Genomic DNA, 21,275 nt, shown 5'->3' with positions numbered 1-21,275 from the left:
AAACTATTAATTTTTTTTTTTTTATAAAAACAATAACATTAAAAACGAATTAGGAAGGATCTTAAAGTGTAATTCTAGGCCTTCATTGCCCTACCAGAGCAATGAAGGCCTCTGATAGGGGGGTGTTATCTCCTCTCTCACCACCAGGGGGAAACACACTGATGCAGGGGGGGTGTTATCCCCTCTCTCACCACCAGGGGGCAACACACTGATGCAGGGGGGGTGTTATCTCCTCTCTCACCACCAGGGGGCAACACACTGATGCAGGGGGGGGTGTTATCTCCTCTCTCACCACCAGGGGGCAACACACTGATGCAGGGGGGCTGTTATCTCCTCTCTCACCACCAGGGGGCAACACACTGATGCAGGGTGGGTGTTATCTCCTCTCTCACCACCAGGGGGCAACACACTGATGCATGGTGGGTGTTATCTCCTCTCTCACCACCAGGGGGAAACACACTGATGCAGGGGGTGTTATCTCCTCTCTCACCACCACGGGGCAAACGTTTATTCTGGTTCTGTGTGTATGGTTCTTCCTCACACTACTGAGGCTCCAGCTTGTTGTTGTTAAACTGTTTCTTCAGAATTCAGTCGTCCACCAAACAAGAGTCAACAGCAGAATCAAATGTTTTTTATTGTTTTAACTTCAACAGGAAAAGGTTTTTTTTCCATCGGATGAGACAACTACGTCACTTCCTGCCTCTCCATTAGCCCGGTTAGCCGTTTGGTTGCTAAGCTAGCCGGTTTCCCTGTACCGGAGCCGGTACGATGCGGGATTTAACGACTTTTAAACGTGACCTCCGCCTTGTCATCACATCTCTGGCCAATCAGCTGCTGTCTGAGTCTTTTACCGCCAAAGACAAACTTCCTGTTCACGAACAGAACCGCGAAACGGAGGTAAGCTAACGGCTAACGGGATGGAATCCGGAAGCTCCGAGTGTGACGTCAGCAGGACGTTTCAACGTCAGACACATTTTATTTTATTATTAAATATTTTACTAACATATAACTTTACTTTATTGTGGCAACAAACTGCGTCTAAAAGTAAATCAACAAATAAAAAACTTAATGATGTTAATTAGTGACTTCCGGTCGCAAATAATTTAGTTTAAACTTTAAAATCAGAAACAAAAAAATATATAAAATCAGTTAAACATGATCAACCAAGACATAAATATAAAGTATTAACTCTTACTGTCTAAATGTGACTCATGTTATATCATAAAGCTGTAAATTATTTTAATGTTTATTATCTTCAGACCTGATGTGAAATAAAATCTGATGAATATGGATTATAATACATTTAGATACTAAATTATATGTTTATAGGAGTTTAATTTAATCTGACACTAAACAATAAATAATAAAGCATCAGAATCAGTTTTATTAATCACTAAATATCCCAGACTGGGATACCTTTCAGGTTAAACTGGTTTCAGGTTTAACTGGTTATTGGTTTAACTGGTTATTGGTTTCAGGTTAAACTGGTGCAGCGTCTCTGTGATGAAGCTGTGGATGAAATCCTGAAGATGGTGGATCAGGACTTCAGTGATCCGGTTCAGTGTGAAGAAGGAGGAGCAGCTGGAGGTCTTCACACACCTGGTACCTGTCCTCACACATCTGGTACCTGTCCTCACACGTCTGGTACCTGTCCTCACACGTCTGGTACCCGTCCTCACACATCTGTCCTCACACATCTGGTACCTGTCCTCACACGTCTGGTACCTGTCCTCACACATCTGTCCTCACACATCTGGTACCTGTCCTCACACGTCTGGTACCTGTCCTCACACATCTGGTACCTGTCCTCACACATCTGGTACCTGTCCTCACACGTCTGGTACCTGTCCTCACACGTCTGGTACCTGTCCTCACACGTCTGGTACCTGTCCTCACTCTTCTGGTACCTGTCCTCACACGTCTGGTACCTGTCCTCACACATCTGGTACCTGTCCTCACACGTCTGGTACCTGTCCTCACACGTCTGGTACCTGTCCTCACACATCTGATACCTGTCCTCACACGTCTGGTACCTGTCTTCACACGTCTGGTACCTGTCCTCACACGTCTGGTACCTGTCCTCACACGTCTGGTACCTGTCCTCACACGTCTGGTACCTGTCCTCACACGTCTGGTACCTGTCCTCACACATCTGGTACCTGTCCTCACACATCTGGTACCTGTCCTCACACATCTGGTACCTGTCCTCACACTTCTGGTACCTGTCCTCATACGTCTGGTACCTGTCCTCACACATCTGTCCTCACACGTCTGGTACCTGTCCTCACACATCTGGTACCTGTCCTCACACATCTGGTACCTGTCCTCAAACATCTGGTACCTGTCCTCATACATCTGGTACCTGTCCTCATACGTCTGGTACCTGTCCTCACACATCTGGTACCTGTCCTCACACATCTGGTACCTGTCCTCACACATCTGGTACCTGTCCTCACACTTCTGGTACCTGTCCTCATACGTCTGGTACCTGTCCTCACACATCTGTCCTCACACGTCTGGTACCTGTCCTCACACATCTGGTACCTGTCCTCACACATCTGGTACCTGTCCTCACACATCTGTCCTCATACATCTGGTACCTGTCCTCACACGTCTGGTACCTGTCCTCACACGTCTGGTACCTGTCCTCACACATCTGTCCTCACACATCTGGTACCTGTCCTCACACATCTGGTACCTGTCCTCACACATCTGGTACCTGTCCTCACACATCTGTCCTCATACATCTGGTACCTGTCCTCACACGTCTGGTACCTGTCCTCACACGTCTGGTACCTGTCCTCACACATCTGTCCTCACACGTCTGGTACCTGTCCTCACACATCTGGTACCTGTCCTCACACATCTGGTACCTGTCCTCACACATCTGGTACCTGTCCTCACACATCTGGTACCTGTCCTCACACATCTGGTACCTGTCCTCAAACATCTGGTACCTGTCCTCACACATCTGGTACCTGTCCTCACACATCTGGTACCTGTCCTCACACACCTGGTACCTGTCCTCACACGTCTGGTACCTGTCCTCACACGTCTGGTACCTGTCCTCACACATCTGGTACCTGTCCTCACACATCTGTCCTCACACATCTGGTACCTGTCCTCACACGTCTGGTACCTTTCCTCACACGTCTGGTACCTGTCCTCACACACCTGGTACCTGTCCTCACACATCTGATACCTGTCCTCACACATCTGGTACCTGTCCTCACACATCTGGTACCTGTCCTCACACATCTGGTACCTGTCCTCACACATCTGGTACCTGTCCTCACACTTCTGGTACCTGTCCTCACACATCTGGTACCTGTCCTCACACATCTGGTACCTGTCCTCACACTTCTGGTACCTGTCCTCATACGTCTGGTACCTGTCCTCACACATCTGGTACCTGTCCTCACACATCTGGTACCTGTCCTCACACATCTGGTACCTGTCCTCACACTTCTGGTACCTGTCCTCATACGTCTGGTACCTGTCCTCACACATCTGTCCTCACACGTCTGGTACCTGTCCTCACACATCTGGTACCTGTCCTCACACATCTGGTACCTGTCCTCAAACATCTGGTACCTGTCCTCATACATCTGGTACCTGTCCTCATACGTCTGGTACCTGTCCTCACACATCTGGTACCTGTCCTCACACATCTGGTACCTGTCCTCACACTTCTGGTACCTGTCCTCATACGTCTGGTACCTGTCCTCACACATCTGGTACCTGTCCTCACACATCTGGTACCTGTCCTCACACATCTGGTACCTGTCCTCACACTTCTGGTACCTGTCCTCATATGTCTGGTACCTGTCCTCACACATCTGTCCTCACACGTCTGGTACCTGTCCTCACACATCTGGTACCTGTCCTCACACATCTGGTACCTGTCCTCAAACATCTGGTACCTGTCCTCATACATCTGGTACCTGTCCTCATACGTCTGGTACCTGTCCTCATACGTCTGGTACCTGTCCTCATACGTCTGGTACCTGTCCTCACACATCTGGTACCTGTCCTCATACGTCTGGTACCTGTCCTCACACATCTGGTACCTGTCCTCACACACCTGGTACCTGTCCTCACACGTCTGGTACCTGTCCTCACACATCTGGTACCTGTCCTCACACATCTGTCCTCACACATCTGGTACCTGTCCTCACACGTCTGGTACCTTTCCTCACACGTCTGGTACCTGTCCTCACACACCTGGTACCTGTCCTCACACATCTGATACCTGTCCTCACACATCTGGTACCTGTCCTCACACATCTGGTACCTGTCCTCACACATCTGGTACCTGTCCTCACACATCTGGTACCTGTCCTCACACTTCTGGTACCTGTCCTCACACATCTGGTACCTGTCCTCACACATCTGGTACCTGTCCTCACACTTCTGGTACCTGTCCTCATACGTCTGGTACCTGTCCTCACACATCTGGTACCTGTCCTCACACATCTGGTACCTGTCCTCACACATCTGGTACCTGTCCTCACACTTCTGGTACCTGTCCTCATACGTCTGGTACCTGTCCTCACACATCTGTCCTCACACGTCTGGTACCTGTCCTCACACATCTGGTACCTGTCCTCACACATCTGGTACCTGTCCTCAAACATCTGGTACCTGTCCTCATACATCTGGTACCTGTCCTCATACGTCTGGTACCTGTCCTCACACATCTGGTACCTGTCCTCACACATCTGGTACCTGTCCTCACACTTCTGGTACCTGTCCTCATACGTCTGGTACCTGTCCTCACACATCTGGTACCTGTCCTCACACATCTGGTACCTGTCCTCACACATCTGGTACCTGTCCTCACACTTCTGGTACCTGTCCTCATATGTCTGGTACCTGTCCTCACACATCTGTCCTCACACGTCTGGTACCTGTCCTCACACATCTGGTACCTGTCCTCACACATCTGGTACCTGTCCTCAAACATCTGGTACCTGTCCTCATACATCTGGTACCTGTCCTCATACGTCTGGTACCTGTCCTCATACGTCTGGTACCTGTCCTCATACGTCTGGTACCTGTCCTCACACATCTGGTACCTGTCCTCATACGTCTGGTACCTGTCCTCACACATCTGGTACCTGTCTTCAAACATCTGGAAAAATGAATTGAATCCATTTAGGAATAAAGCTGAAACATGAGTGAAGGAATCTAGGAACTAATGAATGAAGCTCTAACCGGTTCTGATTGGTTAGATGTGATCAGCTGATGTGTTCTGTGTTTCAGGTGATGATGGAGGTCAGCGCCCCCCCACAGAGCAGACCTTCATCCTGGTCTACGAGGTCAGTGAGTCCAGACCGTCACCCCCCCCCCAACCCAGCTCTGTGTCACATGATAACCCTCATCTGTGTGTGTGTGTGTGTGTGTGTGTTTGTGTGTGTGTGTGTGTGTGTGTCTGTGTGTTACAGAGAGCAGCAGTGGACTCTGACTGTGTGTTGCTGTCTGTTCAGGGTTCAGCAGGTAAACTGATCAATAATCAATCATCAATAAGTCCTCCTCCTTTACCTTCAGTAACCTCTGTGCTGTTTGTTACAGACTGCAGTGATGAGACAGCTGCCTGCTCCTCTCCTCCTCCTCCTCCTCCTCCTCCTCCTCCTCTTCATCATGAGTACTCTCGGTCCTCTCCGCCCGCTCCAGAGGAAGGGGGCGTGGCCTCAGCAGCACGCAGCAGGAAGAGGAAGAAGGACTCAACCGCGGCGGGGGCGGAGCTTCCTGTCAGCTGCTCTCAGTGTGACATGTTGTTCCCAAACAGCGAGCGGCTCTCAGACCACATCAGGAAGTGTCATCCCGCGTGCTCGGCGTGCGGAGCGACGTTCAGCGGTGTCCTGAAGCTTCGCCAACACGAGGAGAAAGAGCACGGTCTGCTGCCGTACGGCTGCGACTACTGCGCCAAAACCTTCAACCACAGAGCTCACAGAGATCTGCACGTCAAGGCGCGGCACACCGGAGAGAAGAGCGTCCACTGTGACATCTGTGGGAAGGGTTACTCCTGCGCCAGCGTGCTGAAGACGCACCGCATTACGCACTTCGACAAGACCTTCATCTGCGACGTGTGTGGGAAGAGCTTCTACCACGCCTGTCACCTGACGCGCCACAAACTGGTGCACCGGGCGGAGCGTCCGTACCGCTGCTCCACCTGCGGGAAAGGCTTCACGCAGGCGGAGAACCTGCGCAGCCACCAGGTGATCCACAGCGGGGAGCGGCAGCTGTGCTCCGTGTGCGGGAAGAGTTTCCGCTGCCTGAAGAACCACGTCATCAGCAAACACTCCCACGAGCTGCCGGCCGCCGAGCTGCCGCCGCGCCGCTCCGCCGTCAGCTGCGACGTCTGCGGGAAGAAGTTCCCCAACCGGTCCCAGTACCGAGTCCACCAGAGGAGCCACACGGGGGAGAAGCCGTTCCACTGCGACGTCTGCGGGAAGAGCTACCGGCTGAAGGAGCTGCTGAGGGACCATCGCTACACCCACAGCGGGGAGAAACCCTACAGCTGCTCCCTCTGCTCCAAAACCTTCAACCTGGCCACCAGCTTCATGCGGCACCGCAGCATCCACAGCGGAGAGACACCGTTCAGCTGCCACGCCTGCGGGAAACACTTCCGCCTGCTCACCTTCCTCAAGGCTCACCTGCAGACCAAAGCTCACCTGAAGCAGACGCAGCAGCCTCCACCTCTGACCTCTGACCTCTGACCTCACACCCTGACTGATCCTGATGTTTAAACGTCTGTTAAAGAGAAATCAGCTGATGTAAATAAAGTGACAGCAGTAGTTTTAACCCTGCTGGATGCCAGAGAGGAATCAATGTGAAGCTGACTGGTTCAGTGGTTCTCTGTATGAGGCTCAGAGTTCACTAATCAGCTGGCTGCTCCTCCTGTCCTATAAATCCTGTCTGGAGCCTCGTCCTCCTACTTTAAATCTGCTTTATTAAAATGAACTAATCTGTGTGTTTGTGACTCTGATTAAACTTTAAACTGACTTCATTCACTTTATACACACACATACAGTATACACACATATTACACACACACATACACACACAGGTTTGTGCAGCGATCCTTTTCTTTATATTTTAATTCTCCAACATTTAACTCAGGTGTGATGATCCTCTGGAGAAACTCCTGTGTTGCCTCCCAATTCTCTTAAATTGCTTCCATGTTTCCTTCACTTGCATTTTATCTTTACGTCTTAGTCCTGCTCAGCGTGGAGTCATGGAGACGACTGGAGGAGACGAGAGAAGGGAGACTTTCCTCTGAAGCGTTTGTGTTAGCAACGTTTACCAGAGTTTATCTCCACATGTTCACTGTGCTGATACTAATTGTTTTATTGGTATTCTCATTGTGAATTCATTATTTGATAACCCAGAATATGATCTGTGTGTTTTTTAAATACTGAAAATTGTTGATTAGGTTGAATGTTTCAGGAAAAATTGATATGATAGAAGTCAATAAACAACCTCACATGAAAATGATGACAAATATAAATGTGTTTAAAATGTGACTCTGACAGACAGACTCTTCCTTATGTTCATTTTATCCATAATAATAGTTAAAGGGGGAAATAACAGATCATGACTAAACCTTTCTAATAAATGAAGAAAGTTGTCTACAGTTCTTCTGGATGGTGAATCAGGAAACCAAATAATAACACTTTGGAGCGACAAACTGTAATCTGTCTCCACTTTCTGTCAAACTGCAGTGATGTATCAGATCAGTCTGATCAGCTGCAGCAGCTAATCAATCAATAAAGCCAGTAAAAGACTAGAGGAGGCTGCTTCAAAATGGTGTTTTGAACCAACTTGTTGAAGTGAGGAGTGAGGAGACATCAATTAAGAGAATTGAGAAGCAGCCAGCCTCTACCTCTACCAGCAGGAGCCTTGTGGGCGGAGTTGGCTCATCATGGAGATTCAGCTCACCTGGACTGAGCACCTTCTATATCAGCTGGTGGCAGTCAGTCACTGGACCTTTCTCCTCTGACTTCCAACACGTTTGCTTTTTGTTTCATTTATTTTTTAGGTTATGTACAATAAATGTGTGGTCTCCCCTATGTTGTCCATCCGTGAGCCGGATAGTGAAACATGTCACAGAGTCAGAACTCAACAGTCAGATTCAACTGTGGAAACAAAGTCCTGATTACCTGGAAACTTTGACTGTTTTTAAAGACAACAAACAGATACTAAGATCTGATTGGCTGTAGGTTCATAACACACCCAAACCTGTTCTGTTACTTTATTGTGACTTGTGTACAGACTTTGTTCTAAACAGTGTTCATATATTTACTGCAGTAAAAGTACTGCAGTATTATGAGTGATGTAGTATGCAGTATTACAGTAAAAGTACTGCAGTATTATGAGCGATGTAGTATGCAGTATTACAGTAAAAGTACTGCAGTATTATAGTGATGTAGTATGCAGTATTACAGTAAAAGTACTGCAGTATTATGAGTGATGTAGTATGCAGTATTACAGTAAAGTACTGCAGTATTATAGTGATGTAGTATGCAGTATTACAGTAAAAGTACTGCAGTATTATAGTGATGTAGTATGCAGTATTACAGTAAAAGTACTGCAGTATTATGAGTGATGTAGTATGCAGTATTACAGTAAAAGTACTGCAGTATTATAGTGATGTAGTATGCAGTATTACAGTAAAAGTACTGCAGTATTATGAGTGATGTAGTATGCAGTATTACAGTAAAAGTACTGCAGTATTATGAGCGATGTAGTATGCAGTATTACAGTAAAAGTACTGCAGTATTATAGTGATGTAGTATGCAGTATTACAGTAAAAGTACTGCAGTATTATGAGCGATGTAGTATGCAGTATTACAGTAAAAGTACTGCAGTATTATAGTGATGTAGTATGCAGTATTACAGTAAAAGTACTGCAGTATTATGAGTGATGTAGTATGCAGTATTACAGTAAAAGTACTGCAGTATTATAGTGATGTAGTATGCAGTATTACAGTAAAAGTACTGCAGTATTATGAGTGATGTAGTATGCAGTATTACAGTAAAAGTACTACAGTAACACAGTAACTTTACTATTATAGCCTGTTGACTGTCATAACTAAACACTTTATCTCTTTACACATCACTATACCAGACAGTGGACCATAATAATGACTTCTTTGACTAGATACGGATTTATTTTCACTGCAGTGAGTTATCCATGGCAGGATGGAGTTATCTTGAAAAACTTCATTCCATGACTGATGAAGTGATGATCACTCAATGACTGAAAGATCAGACAGTGACTTGATTCAGGCTACAGCAGACTGACGTTAGGCTCGATGGAAACGTTTCTATTCAATCAGGATTGATCTGTTTAGTTGGTGCAGTTTTGTTCAGCGTGGCAAATTTCTTTCTTTTAAAAAAATATTGTTTCTGGCATAGACGCATTTATTGGACTATAGAGACGCAGAAAGGTCCGCCGGCTGGGACTCGAACCGCGGTAGCTGCGTACATGGCACGCGCTCTTAACCACGCGACCAGCTGCGCGCTCAGCAACAACTTTCATTGAGTGATTTGGTTTCCTTTATAATAAGGGTAAGATTGATGGATAGTTTATTTCCCCTGTAGTAGACTATATGTTCCTGAGCCATTAATCGGTCCGAGGATGATTTAATAATAATAATAATAATAATAATAATAATAATAATAATAATAATAATAATAACTAAAAATATAAAGCTTAAAAAGTATCTGGGGCTTTTGATGAAAGATCCGGGGTTTAACTCACCGCACCGCCTATGGTAACGCGTCATCAATAGTTTATACTTTAGCTGCTGAAACAGCTGGAGCAGCGCGTGCTTGACACCCTGTTTATAGGACGTTAAAGTTCATGTGTGGACGTTATCTTTATAGTTCTGGTTATTGTTCTCAGTGTGGAGCCTTTCACAGACCTATGATCATATCCAGATCCAACCTTTAATAGTCATATTATCAGAAACTTCAGCCATGGGTTATTAACGTTCACACACGCATGCGCAGGTTTGTGCAGCTATCATAGTTAGGACATTGCATTGACACCATTTTGTAGACTAATGGTCCCCACAAGTAACTAAAACAGACACACACACACACACACACACGCACACACACACACACACACACGCACGCACACACACGCACACAGGACTTCCAGTAAACAAGGGGAGGAGCAGACAGGTAGGCAGTGAAGTTTTAAATATTCAGTCAGACACCATTTCACAGTCATCAGAGCAGAAGGAGGAAACAGTCTGAGGCAGGTGAGTGTTAATATCAGGACTGTAAATAATGATTACTGTCATTATTGATCAATCTGATGATTATTTATCACATTAATTGTTTAGTTGATTGAAGTGTGTCAGAACAATATGAAACCACAGAGTTTGAGGTGTTGAAACGTTGTTTCCTGTTTTGTGTCTCGTGGTTCAAACAGCTGTTTTGTTCGCTGCTGTTTTACTGCAGCAGCAGAAATGTCCCACTAACCTCATATAAACAATGTTAAATGTCTTAACATGAAAGTAAATCTCCTTTAATGTGAAAGTTAAGAGAAGTAAGATATGATCCTAACTAAGAAGGGAGGGGCACATGTGGCCTTCCTGCAGTAAACACTGATTCTACCATTTATTATTTTTAATAATCAACCTCTCACTGATAGATGATTATTAATGATCAGTAACAACCAGAAATCTACATTATGGAGACTACATTTAAACACAGTGAACAATCCACTAAAGAAGGAAAGACAAAGGAAATAGAAACGTATTGTAAAGAGAACAGTAACAGAGACGAGTCCTCACATATGATGTGTGATGTACAGTATATAAAGATATTAACATGGAACATCATTTCCTGCTCTTCATCACTTAACTCAACAGAGGCTCAATAATGTATACAGTAAACGTAAAGAACGACAGAGCAGAACCAGATGAGACAGAAACAATTAAACATTATATTAACAAGAACAACATTAAAAAGAATCTGATATTAATAAAATGGTTTAAATGAAGCAGGAAGTAAAGCTATAGAAACAGAGTGGAGGTTCCTGGTACAACCTCACCTACTTCCAAGCTGCATGCAGAAGGAAAAAAGTGAAGAAAATCCAAACTTGTAGTAAATGAACCCTTTATTATTAACATGGAACATCATTTCCAGGGCCCTGTTCCATAAAGCAAACTCAGTTACCATGGCAACGTATGCTGCAAACTAATATATTATTCAATAATATTGAACATTGAGGCCTGACAGAATAACAGCCTCATAAATATTGAACGGATGTAATATTTAAATCCAAGTCTTTAACTTCTGTTTTCCTGGTAGGAAGCTGTTTTAAAGGTATTAGTTATTGATTAGTACATTTAAAATAATGTGACGTGTTTAGTGGATGCATGTCTAGATGTTTGATGAAGGTCCAGTCTATAACAGCTCAACCCATGCACTGTTTCTATTAGTCACGGTGTGTCCCTGATTGAGGAGCTTGAACATGGCAGAGCTGCTAAAGTCTGCAGGCTCTGCAACAAGAGACCCATCAGACCCATTCAGTCCATCAGCTGTTTCCTTTCTCTGGGTTTTATTTATTGTTTGTGATCATATGTTTAAATTCTTCATATGTCTCCAGCAGAAGAGTGTGCTGCAGCCTGCTGCTGCTCTGTGTGTGTGTGTGTGTGTGTGTGTGTGTGTGTGTGTGTGTGTGTGTGTGTGTGTGTGTGTGTGTGTGTGTGTGTGTGTGTGTGTGTGTGTGTGTGTGTGTGTGTGTGTGTGTGTGTGTGTCTGCTCTGTGGCTCTTCTGTGGAGGATGTTGTCATTGTGAATCTGTGTGATCTGTGTTCTACGTCATGGCTGCGTGTGAATGTCTTTAATTAGTTGCATGAACGTGGCTCGGCCTTCATGGAACCGCTTCAGCCTGATCTCATTCGTTAGGCTCATTCAAGTCAGGTGTTCAACAATAAGCAACGCTTTCCTGAGCTTACTTTATGGAACGGAGCCCTGCTCTTCATCACTTAAGAAACTCAACAGAGGCTCAATAATTTATACTGTAATGAAAATAGGAAAACACCAAGGCTTGTCATCTTGGAAAAAATATAAAATGTCTTTATTTTAAGGGCAGGACTTGTTAAAAACTGCACTTCTACATGTTTCTGCTGAGGAGCCTTCATCAGGAAGAGAGCAATGACTCTGCAACAATCTAACAGGTGTGGACAATCAATAATCAGCCAGTGGCAGACTGAGACAAAGCCAGAACCACACAGGGTTACCAATAAACTAAATACAGGTGGACAGCAGGGGGCCTCGTATCTCCCCAGCAGAGCAGGAATCACTATAGAAGAAGAAAATCTAACATCAAACATTCAAGCAAACAATGGACAATGTCTTCACAGAAAATTGATAAAGAGTTGCTTTTAACTATCTGGTTGGTTAAGTTGTCTAAGTCTATTGCCTCCCCTTATAGAATTAGGGTTAGGTGTTATTAGTATTATTATTATTATTATTATTAGTTTGTGCGTCCTCACAGTGATGTAACGTGACTCACTGCTGCCTCTAAATAGAGAGAAGTCACAGTTAAGAAGCACACACATGTTTATCTGAAGTCTGTTTGTTGGATTTAAACCAGAGTCAAAGTTTCTCTTTGTGATGACTAGAAAACACACATGGTTGTAGTTAAAGTCATGTAAACTAATAAGAAGCTACTAAGTTGAGAGGCAGGACTGGGTTTATTATACTGTGTATGTGTGTGTGTCTCCAGTGTTACTGGTTTACCTCTCAGACTCCAGAAGATGAAGAAAGAGGAGGAAGAGGAGGAAGAGGAGGACGGAGCAGAGTCTGTCATATCCAGCTGTCTGTCTATGAAGAGTAACTGGTCTAAAGATTTTCCTCTAAACTTCAGTAATGAACCTGGACCCTCAGACACAAAGTAAGAGACTGTTTCTACTGTAAACTGACCTGAAGATGATTCAGTTTAATATCATTTGATAATCTACATTACAACAATATTTGTTTAATAATTCTGTAAGTTTATAAAAATTCAGTCTCAAATATTTAGTTCTTTGAGCATTGACTGCATTATTTCTTTGTTTATATCTTTCATTTAGTAGAAAGAGTGTTTGATTGATGTTCTGAAATATTTATTAGTTGTTTGAACCAATATTTAATACAGGTTAAGTTGCAGAGGTCAGATTGTTTAGTTTTCTTTGTAGACATGAACAAGTTAATGTGACAGTCCAGCATCAGGCAGCAGTGCCTTTAGTTTAACTGTCTGTTAATTCATTGTTATATTAAGATATTTTTTATCATTTGATGTTTTTACACCACACATGTCAGACTTTATGTTCTCAAACATGTAATTAAATAAGTAAAAGTCTGGGTCCCTGAGCAGAAACAGCTCAGTGGTCTTTGGTTGTTAGTTTAACACACAGCATGACCAACAGGTTCTGGTTGGATGAGCTCAGTGAGCGCTTGGTGGTGTAAGAGCTTATTGATGGTAAATCTAGGAGCTAAACTGTGTAGACCTTATTAGTGATTAAAAGAATGTTAAAACTGATCCTGAACTTCACTGGCAGCCAATGCAGTGAGGTTAAAAAGGAGTGATGTGAGATCTAAGGCCAGTCCTAGTTATCAGCCCAGCTGCTGCATTTTATATGAGCTGAAGATGAACCAGGGAGCTTTAAGGCAGGTGGAAAGGACATTGTAGAAGTAAAGATGGGAACAAATGAAGGCATGAATGATACGTTCTGAGTCAGAGGACGATAATAATGGTCTGACTTTTCTATTTAGGATCAGATTCATGATGCCAAGATTCCCAGCATTAGTTTTAACACATGGGCCAAGTGGGTCAATACACTGAAAAATGCTTTTTGTAGTATCTTTAGGGCTAAATTTGAGAAACTCAGTTTTGTCAGAGTTTAGTTGAAGGAAGTTGAGAGACATCCAGTCCTTTATCACAGCTAAACAGTAGTGGAGAGTGTCTAAGTTGCTACATGTTTTTTATGAAAACCCGACCCCTGAAATCATGACTGTTCCCTGCAGTTTGTGAGGAGAGCTGATCATACATCTGTACTGTTTAACCAGCTTTGTTTACATCAGGGGTTCTCAACTGGTCATTAAGTCGTGACGCACATTTTTAATTTTTTTATTTAATTACACGTCACTTTAAAAAAACATAAATACACATATTTAAAAGTGCATTTCAGAACATATAATTAAGAAACTGAGAAGGAAGATGACAACTTCCTGTACAAAAGCACATTAAATTAAATTAAATTAAATTTGAAAACTGCACAAAATAAATAAGGAAACTAAATTAGATATTGCACTTCTATGCATATCTCTGCCTTCAGAACTGAGGAGGAACATGAATACTTCATGTATATAAAGTAGTGATAAAAGTGATAAAACACCTGCGTGTGCTCAGAGCCCTTACACAGCTTCATCAAGCTCAGCAGCATATTCTTAGCCTCCAGTGCCTCTCGGTGCAAAAAGCAGTGGTTCCACATCGCATTAGGTGTCCTCTCCAGAATTTGCTTCACCACACCTGAATGTTTCCCGGTCATGGAGGCAGCACCATCAGGTGTGATCCCCACACAGTATTCCCAGCTCAGGCCCACTGAGCTCAAATACAAGTCTGCAGTGTTAAAAATGTTGTCTGCCTCTGAGGTGGTAGGGAGGTTTCTGCTGCAGAGAAACTTTAAAGCACCGTCCCACAGGTGTCTCACGTAAACCAGTAAGCACGGTTAGCTATATCTGTGGATTCATCCATCTGTAAAGCATAGTAAGGGCTTGCCTGGACGCGGGCTGTGGTCTGTTGTTTAATATTACCAGACATGTCTTCAATACGCTGAGCTATGGTAGCACTGGACAGCGGTATGGTTTCAGCTCTCTAACCATGTCTATAGCGGCAGGCAAAATAAGATCTTCGGGTATTGTTTGGGGTTTTTTGGCCTTATTTATTTATTTTTGACCAGCTGATCCGTTCTGTGTTCCAGTTGAGAATCACTGGTTACAACCATGATTACTAGCTTGCAGTCATCTTCTTAATCTCAATCTTTGCTGGCACATTGTTGACTCTGTCTAATTACTGTTGAACTCTTCTAATCTTACTATATATTATTTAATTTCAAACTGAATGTGTTGAATCTCAGAGTCTGAAGAACAGAAAATGTGTACGTGTGTAAATACTGACAGTCTGGACTGTTTATGTGGGAAAGAGCTGCATGCAGCTTGTGAGCTGTCGGTTGGCCTCCACTAATGTCATGTGACATAAAGAATGTGTTCATGTCCACAGAGAGAGGAAGAGGAAGAGGAAGAGGAAGAGGAGGGCTGTTTCTGTGGAGGAGCAGCTGTCCTGCTGTTCTTTGTGTCAGGACGTCCTGAAGGATCCAGTCTCTACCAGCTGTGGACACTGGTTCTGCAGACAGTGCATCACCTCATACTGGGACCAGTCTGCTTCATCAGGAGACTCCTCCTGTCCCCAGTGTGGAAAAAGATCCAGAACCAGACCTGGACTGCAGACAGACAGTCAGACCAGCACTGTACAAAGTAAGACTGAAGATCTGTCTGCTGATGTCATCATCTCTGAAAACAGGACAGGAATCTACCTCCTCTATCCTACTGAACATTAACAGTCACACTGATTTCTGTTTCATTCTACCTTTTTTCTTCTCTTTCAGCAGAAAGTGGTCTGCAGGAGGTTTTAGATGAACATCAGATCAGTCTGAGCAGCACATGTGAATGTGTGACTCAAGGAACTGATGAAGCAGGAACTAAAACCTTCCTCATCAGCATCTTCACTGAGGTCCACATCACAGAGGGACAGAGTGAAGAGGTTAATACCCAACATGAGGTGAGGCAGCTTGAAACAGCTTCCAAGATGAAGACCCTCCATGACGCTCCAATCAAGTGTCAGGACATCTTTAAAGTCTTACCTGACCAACAGAAACACATCAGAGTGGTTCTGATGAACGGCGTCGCTGGCGTTGGAAAAACCTTCTCAGTGCTGAAGTTCACTCTGGACTGGGCACAGCGCTCCAACAACCAAGATATCAGTCTGCTGATTCTGTTCTCGTTCAGGTCGCTGAACTTGATCAAAGATGAGCAGTACAGTCTGCTCATGCTGATCCATGTTTTCTATCCAACATTACAGAAGCTCACAGCAGAGAAACTCGCTGTCTGTAAAGTTCTGTTCATCTTTGACGGCCTGGATGAAAGCAGACTTTCACTGGATTTCAACAACAGTGAGGTCGTGTCTGATGTCACACAGAAGTCATCAGTCAGCGTGCTGTTGACAAACCTCTTCAAGGGGAAGCTGCTTCCCTCGGCTCTCATCTGGATAACTTCCCGACCTGCAGCAGCCAATCAGATCCCTCCTTCATGTGTTAGCAGGCTAACAGAAGTACGAGGCTTCACTGACGCCCAGAAGGAGGAGTACTTCAGGAGGAGATTCAGTGATGAAGAGCAGTCCAGCACAATCATCTCACACGTCAAGACATCCAGGAGCCTCCACATCATGTGTTACATCCCAGTCTTCTGCTGGATCACTGCTACAGTTCTGGACCACATGTTGACTACAGACCAGAGAGGAGAGCTGCCCAAGACCCTGACTGACATGTACTCACACTTCCTGCTGGTCCAGACAAAGAGGAAGAAGAACAAGTATGATGAGGGACATGAGACGAGTCCACAGGAGCTGACGGAGGCTGACAGGAACCTTCTTCTGAAGCTGGGCAGGCTGGCGTTTGAACAACTGGAGAAAGGAAACATCATGTTCTACCAAGAAGACCTGGAGCAGTGTGGTCTTGATGTCACAGAGGCCTCGGTGTTATCAGGAGTTTGTACAGAGATCTTCAAAAGAGAGAGTGTGATCTTCCATAAAACAGTCTACAGCTTTGTTCATCTGAGCGTTCAGGAGTTTCTGGCTGCAGTCTACATGTACCACTGTTACACCAGCAGGAAGACAGAGGTACTGGAGGACTTCCTGTGGAAAAAACACAGTTACTCATCTCTGGATGTCTTCCTGAAGAGAGCCATGGAGAAATCTCTCAGAAGTAAAAACGGCCACCTGGACCTGTTTGTCCGCTTCCTTCATGGCCTCTCTCTGGAGTCCAACCAGAGTCTGTTAGGAGGCCTGCTGGGTCAGACAGACAACAGTCCAGAAACCATCCAGAGAGTCATCACCAACCTGAAGGAGAAGAAGACCAAAATCTCTCCTGACAGAAGCATCAACATCTTCCACTGTCTGATGGAGATGAACGACCGCTCAGTACATCAGGAGATCCAACAGTTCCTGAAGTCAAAGAAGAGATCAACGTACCTCTCTTTGATCCACTGCTCAGCTCTGGCCTACATGCTGCAGATGTCAGAGGAGGTTCTGGATGAGTTGGACCTGAAGGATTACAAAACATCACTGGAGGGACGATGGAGACTGATCCCAGCTGTGAGGAACTGCAGAAAGGCTCGGTAAGTCCAGATGTGATTAACATTATAAATCAGTGTAGATTAGTAGTTTAGTTCTTCAAATATTAATAATATAAAATTCTTATTATTGTTAAAATAGTGCTCTACTTGTTTATAGATGAAATAACATGTCAGTTATATTTAGTCTCAGATGTTCTTGAGCTGTTTAAATGTTGTGAGTTTAAATAATGATAATTGATGTTTCAGTTGGTTGTTTCTAGCTGTTAAGTTAATGAACAGTTATTCTATTTATTTCTAGTCATTATTGGATGTTACAGTTGTTTCTTCTACTTCTCTTCCTTTGGGTGTTGGAGGCTTCATTCAAACCTGGTGAAACACATGAAGGACTTTAGAGGTTGTGGTTGAGGTTTTATTACAGCAGCATTTTATCACAACATATATCAGTATGTTACAGTTATCAGTGAATAAAGTTATTATTATATGATATATAATCAGACATACAGGTAATACCTGATTTTACTCAGCAGGCTTTAAAATAAGATATGAATCATTTTTATGTTTCTTTATTTAACTGTATTTATTCTATTTGTAACAACCTGTAAACAGTTTTCATGCCTTGCTTTTGAAATGTGTGGAGATGATTATATTATTATACATTATTAAATGTTATTTTAATTATTATAATAATAATATTATTTGTGAACTTGTGTTTGAAACATTAAGATGAAGGATTATAATAGTATTTATTATTAATCATTAAATGTTATTTAAATGGAGTATGTTGCTGTGACAGTGGTTTAGTATCACTAGTAGAGAATAGTCATCTAATCATCAAACTGATTCAGTAATGTCAGTTATACAACAATATGTAAAGTTAGCTAACGTTAACCAACATTAGCCTCCGTAAACTACTGGTCATAGAGACTAAACCCCTGAGTGTGTTGAACCGAGCAATGGAGCCTTTTATTTCTCATCAGTTCATCTTTTTATTGTAAAGAGGGAAGTGGTGTTACATGGTGTTGTTCTGAAGTCTTTCTGATATTCTGTTGGTCACAGAAAGAAACTCTCAGCTGTTTTCTCTCTTGTTGGTGTAGAGAAGAGTAGTAGCAGGAAATGCACAGAGGTCTGATCAATATATAAGAGCTGAATGGCAGAATTCAGCCTGTTTAAAGAGATCTGATACACATTAAAGCTCAATGTTATATTTTTAATGCTGATACCCTGATAACATCTTTCTGATGACATCATGTTAAAATAATTCAACCTTATTGGTTTGTTCATTGTGTTTGTGCTGAATCAGTTTTTCAGATTCTCAGAAAAAAAGTCGACAACTAAACGTCTAAATATTGAATACATTGATATTTAATGATGTACAGGTGTAATATTGTCAGGTCATTAGTTTCATTAGTGTTTGTGAACAGTCAGTAAATGTAGCTGCTTATGGATGTGAACCTGACAGCAGCAGGTAACAAAGAGAGATGATCTTTATCAACTGGAACTGTTCACTGAGCTGAACTGAGTCTAAATATCCTGCAGTCACATTAAACATAGTGGACAGTAAAAGTGCTTTTCTTTTCTTTTTTTTTTCTTTATTTCTAAGTGCTTGTATATATGTGTGGATATTTCAGTTATAATAATGATATTAATAACAACAGCAGCAAAGAAAAAAATAAAATAATAATAGAATAAATAAGAGGGGAAAAAAGAAAAGAAAAGAAAAAAAAGAGGTGTGTTTCAAGGTTCTGTGGAATTGAGATCAGGGACCTATTTTAGTTGAAACAGGGTTTGCTGTGATTAATTGATGCAGACATTTTTTTTATTGTGATTTGATCTATTAACAGATTCTTCCAGTGTGTGATGTTCAGTTGATTTCTTCTTTTCCAGTTTAGGAGGATTGTTTTCTTGGCGACAGCTAGGGCTGTGAACAGTGCAGTTTTAATGTGATTATGTAATTGTACCGATGAAATGTCTCCTAAGATGCAGAGTTGAGGGGATAGGGGGATGCAGCAGCCTATTATATGTGATAGGTGATCTGTGACTTTTATCCAAAATTGTCTAATTGGTGTACAGTACCAGAGAGCATGCATGTAATTGTCTATGGTGTGCTGTGTGCAGTAAGTTCATTGATCTGATGTAGTGAAGCCCATTGTATGTAATCTCTCACCTGTGTAATGTGTTCTGTGGTTAACCTTGAATTGAATGAGTTGTACATTTGGGATTTTGCAGTGAGTGAAGTTATTTTTGCATATTTGAGACCAGAAATCTTCATTTGGAGTGATGGAAAGATCCTGTTCCCACTTTGAGGTTGGGATAAAAATGAAATTGTCAGTAGTGTTTAGAAATGTATATATCCTTGAGAGTAATTTAACAGAGCTGGAAATCTTTGAAAAGTCATCTATAATAATTGTTTGATCCTGCGTGTTAAATGTATTGTTGATTTTGGGGAGAATAGTGGACTTAAGCTGTAAGTATTGGAGATATTGACTGTTACAAATGTCGAACTTCTGGATTAATTCTTGAAAATGTATGATTTTGGAATCCTGTCCAATATGGTGAAGATGTGTGATACCTTTGTGTTTCCATGATGTGAAGTTTAATGGTTTCCTGTTTATTGTAAAATCTGGGTTGTTCCAAATTGGTGAGCGAGTGGATGGTGCAACCATGGAGCCTTTGATACGAAATATTTTCCACCAAGCTGTCAGAGCTGAGGCTATGGAAATATTCTGAAAACAGGTGTCATGTTTAATTGTTTGGCTGATGAATGGGAGATCTGAAAGGTTTATATTCTTGCATAGTACCTGTTCAGTTTCTAACCAGTGAGAATCATGATGTGAAGAGGTGAGCCATTGTTTTAAGGTATTGTAACTGACTTGACAGGTGATTTAATTCAAAGTTGGGTGCATCTAGTCTCCTTGAAGCTTGGGTTCTTGTGGTGTTGATAGTTTTATACGAGGTGTTTTATTTTTCCAATAGGAATTAAGCCAGGGTGAATTTGGAAGTGAAGGGATCATGGTGAATAGGTAATTAATTTTAGGGAGATCTGACATTTTTATTGTTGAGATTCTTTCTGACAGTGAGTGAGATTGGTAGATTTGTCCAGCGACTGAGGTCGTTTTGTATTGATTTGAATAATGGTGTGTAATTTAGATTGAACTGCTCTGACAGCTTGGGGGATATGTGGATTCCTAAATATTGAATATTTCCTATGGGAAGGTGAAACTCTGAGGTCAGGGCTGCCACATCCCTTTGGTCCATGCAGAGGGGTAGAATGGTGGTTTTCTAATCAAGATGTCCTCATGTTAACTTTGTGGAGACAGACATGGGATCAGATCACACAGACACACTGTGCACATTATGAAGCCTCAATGTAACTCCATGTTCTCTCCTTCATCTGCAAGATTAAAGCAAAACAAAGATTAAAAGTCTGCAGGTATGAGAGAGAGTGATGAGAATGATTGTTTCATTCAAGCACAGTGAGACAGCATCAGCTGAACTGGGAGTGTTCTGGTAGCTTACTGGTCTGTGCTTTGATTCTGGTGGTGGACCTTTGTTGCATGTCATTCTCTGTCTCTCTCTCCTCTTGTTTCCTGTTTATCTCTCAACTGTCCATTAAAGGAATAAAATGCCTCAGAAAACAAAGATGATCTGAACCACTGATGTGAAGATCAAATGATCATCAAAATAGTGAATGTCAAACTGTTTGATCATCAAATGCATGAAGTAAATATAAAGTGTCCTCTTTCATGATAACATATGTTGTAATATATGTGTCATTACAGACTAAATGACTGTGGACTCTCAGAGACTCACTGTGAAGTTTTGGCCTCAGCTCTGAAGTCCAACCCTCATCTGAC

The 21,275-nt window shown here is 42.9% G+C and overlaps 2 protein-coding genes across 2 annotated transcripts in view; both read left to right on the top strand.

Annotated features, from left to right (window-relative positions):
- Nucleotides 1–21,275, top strand: part of LOC133991866 (NACHT, LRR and PYD domains-containing protein 14-like) — a 721,507-nt gene that overhangs the window by 13,825 nt on the left and 686,407 nt on the right. The window lies entirely within an intron of this gene.
- LOC133992251 (zinc finger protein 70-like) lies at nt 769–6,895 on the top strand. The gene is made up of 5 exons (XM_062430971.1): nt 769–897; nt 1,479–1,602; nt 5,266–5,321; nt 5,448–5,499; nt 5,575–6,895. Exons 1-5 carry the CDS (start codon nt 769–771, stop codon nt 6,720–6,722), a joined length of 1,509 nt encoding a protein of 502 aa, XP_062286955.1. The 3' UTR covers nt 6,723–6,895.

Source organism: Scomber scombrus, chromosome 12, assembly GCF_963691925.1.
Source record: "Scomber scombrus chromosome 12, fScoSco1.1, whole genome shotgun sequence".
NCBI classification, from domain to species: Eukaryota; Metazoa; Chordata; class Actinopteri; order Scombriformes; family Scombridae; genus Scomber; species Scomber scombrus.
Note: the sequence above shows the minus strand (reverse complement) of the source record. Positions and strands in the feature narration are given on the sequence as shown.

Bases quoted from the DNA above. Each gene is read 5' to 3' on its own strand.
- LOC133992251 (XM_062430971.1), top strand. From the start codon at position 769: ATGCGGGATTTAACGACTTTTAAACGTGACCTCCGCCTTGTCATCACA. The intron at 5,322-5,447 runs GTCAGTGAGTCC...TGTGTGTTACAG, and splicing joins CCTTCATCCTGGTCTACGAG to AGAGCAGCAGTGGACTCTGA. The intron at 5,500-5,574 runs GTAAACTGATCA...TGTTTGTTACAG, and splicing joins GTCTGTTCAGGGTTCAGCAG to ACTGCAGTGATGAGACAGCT.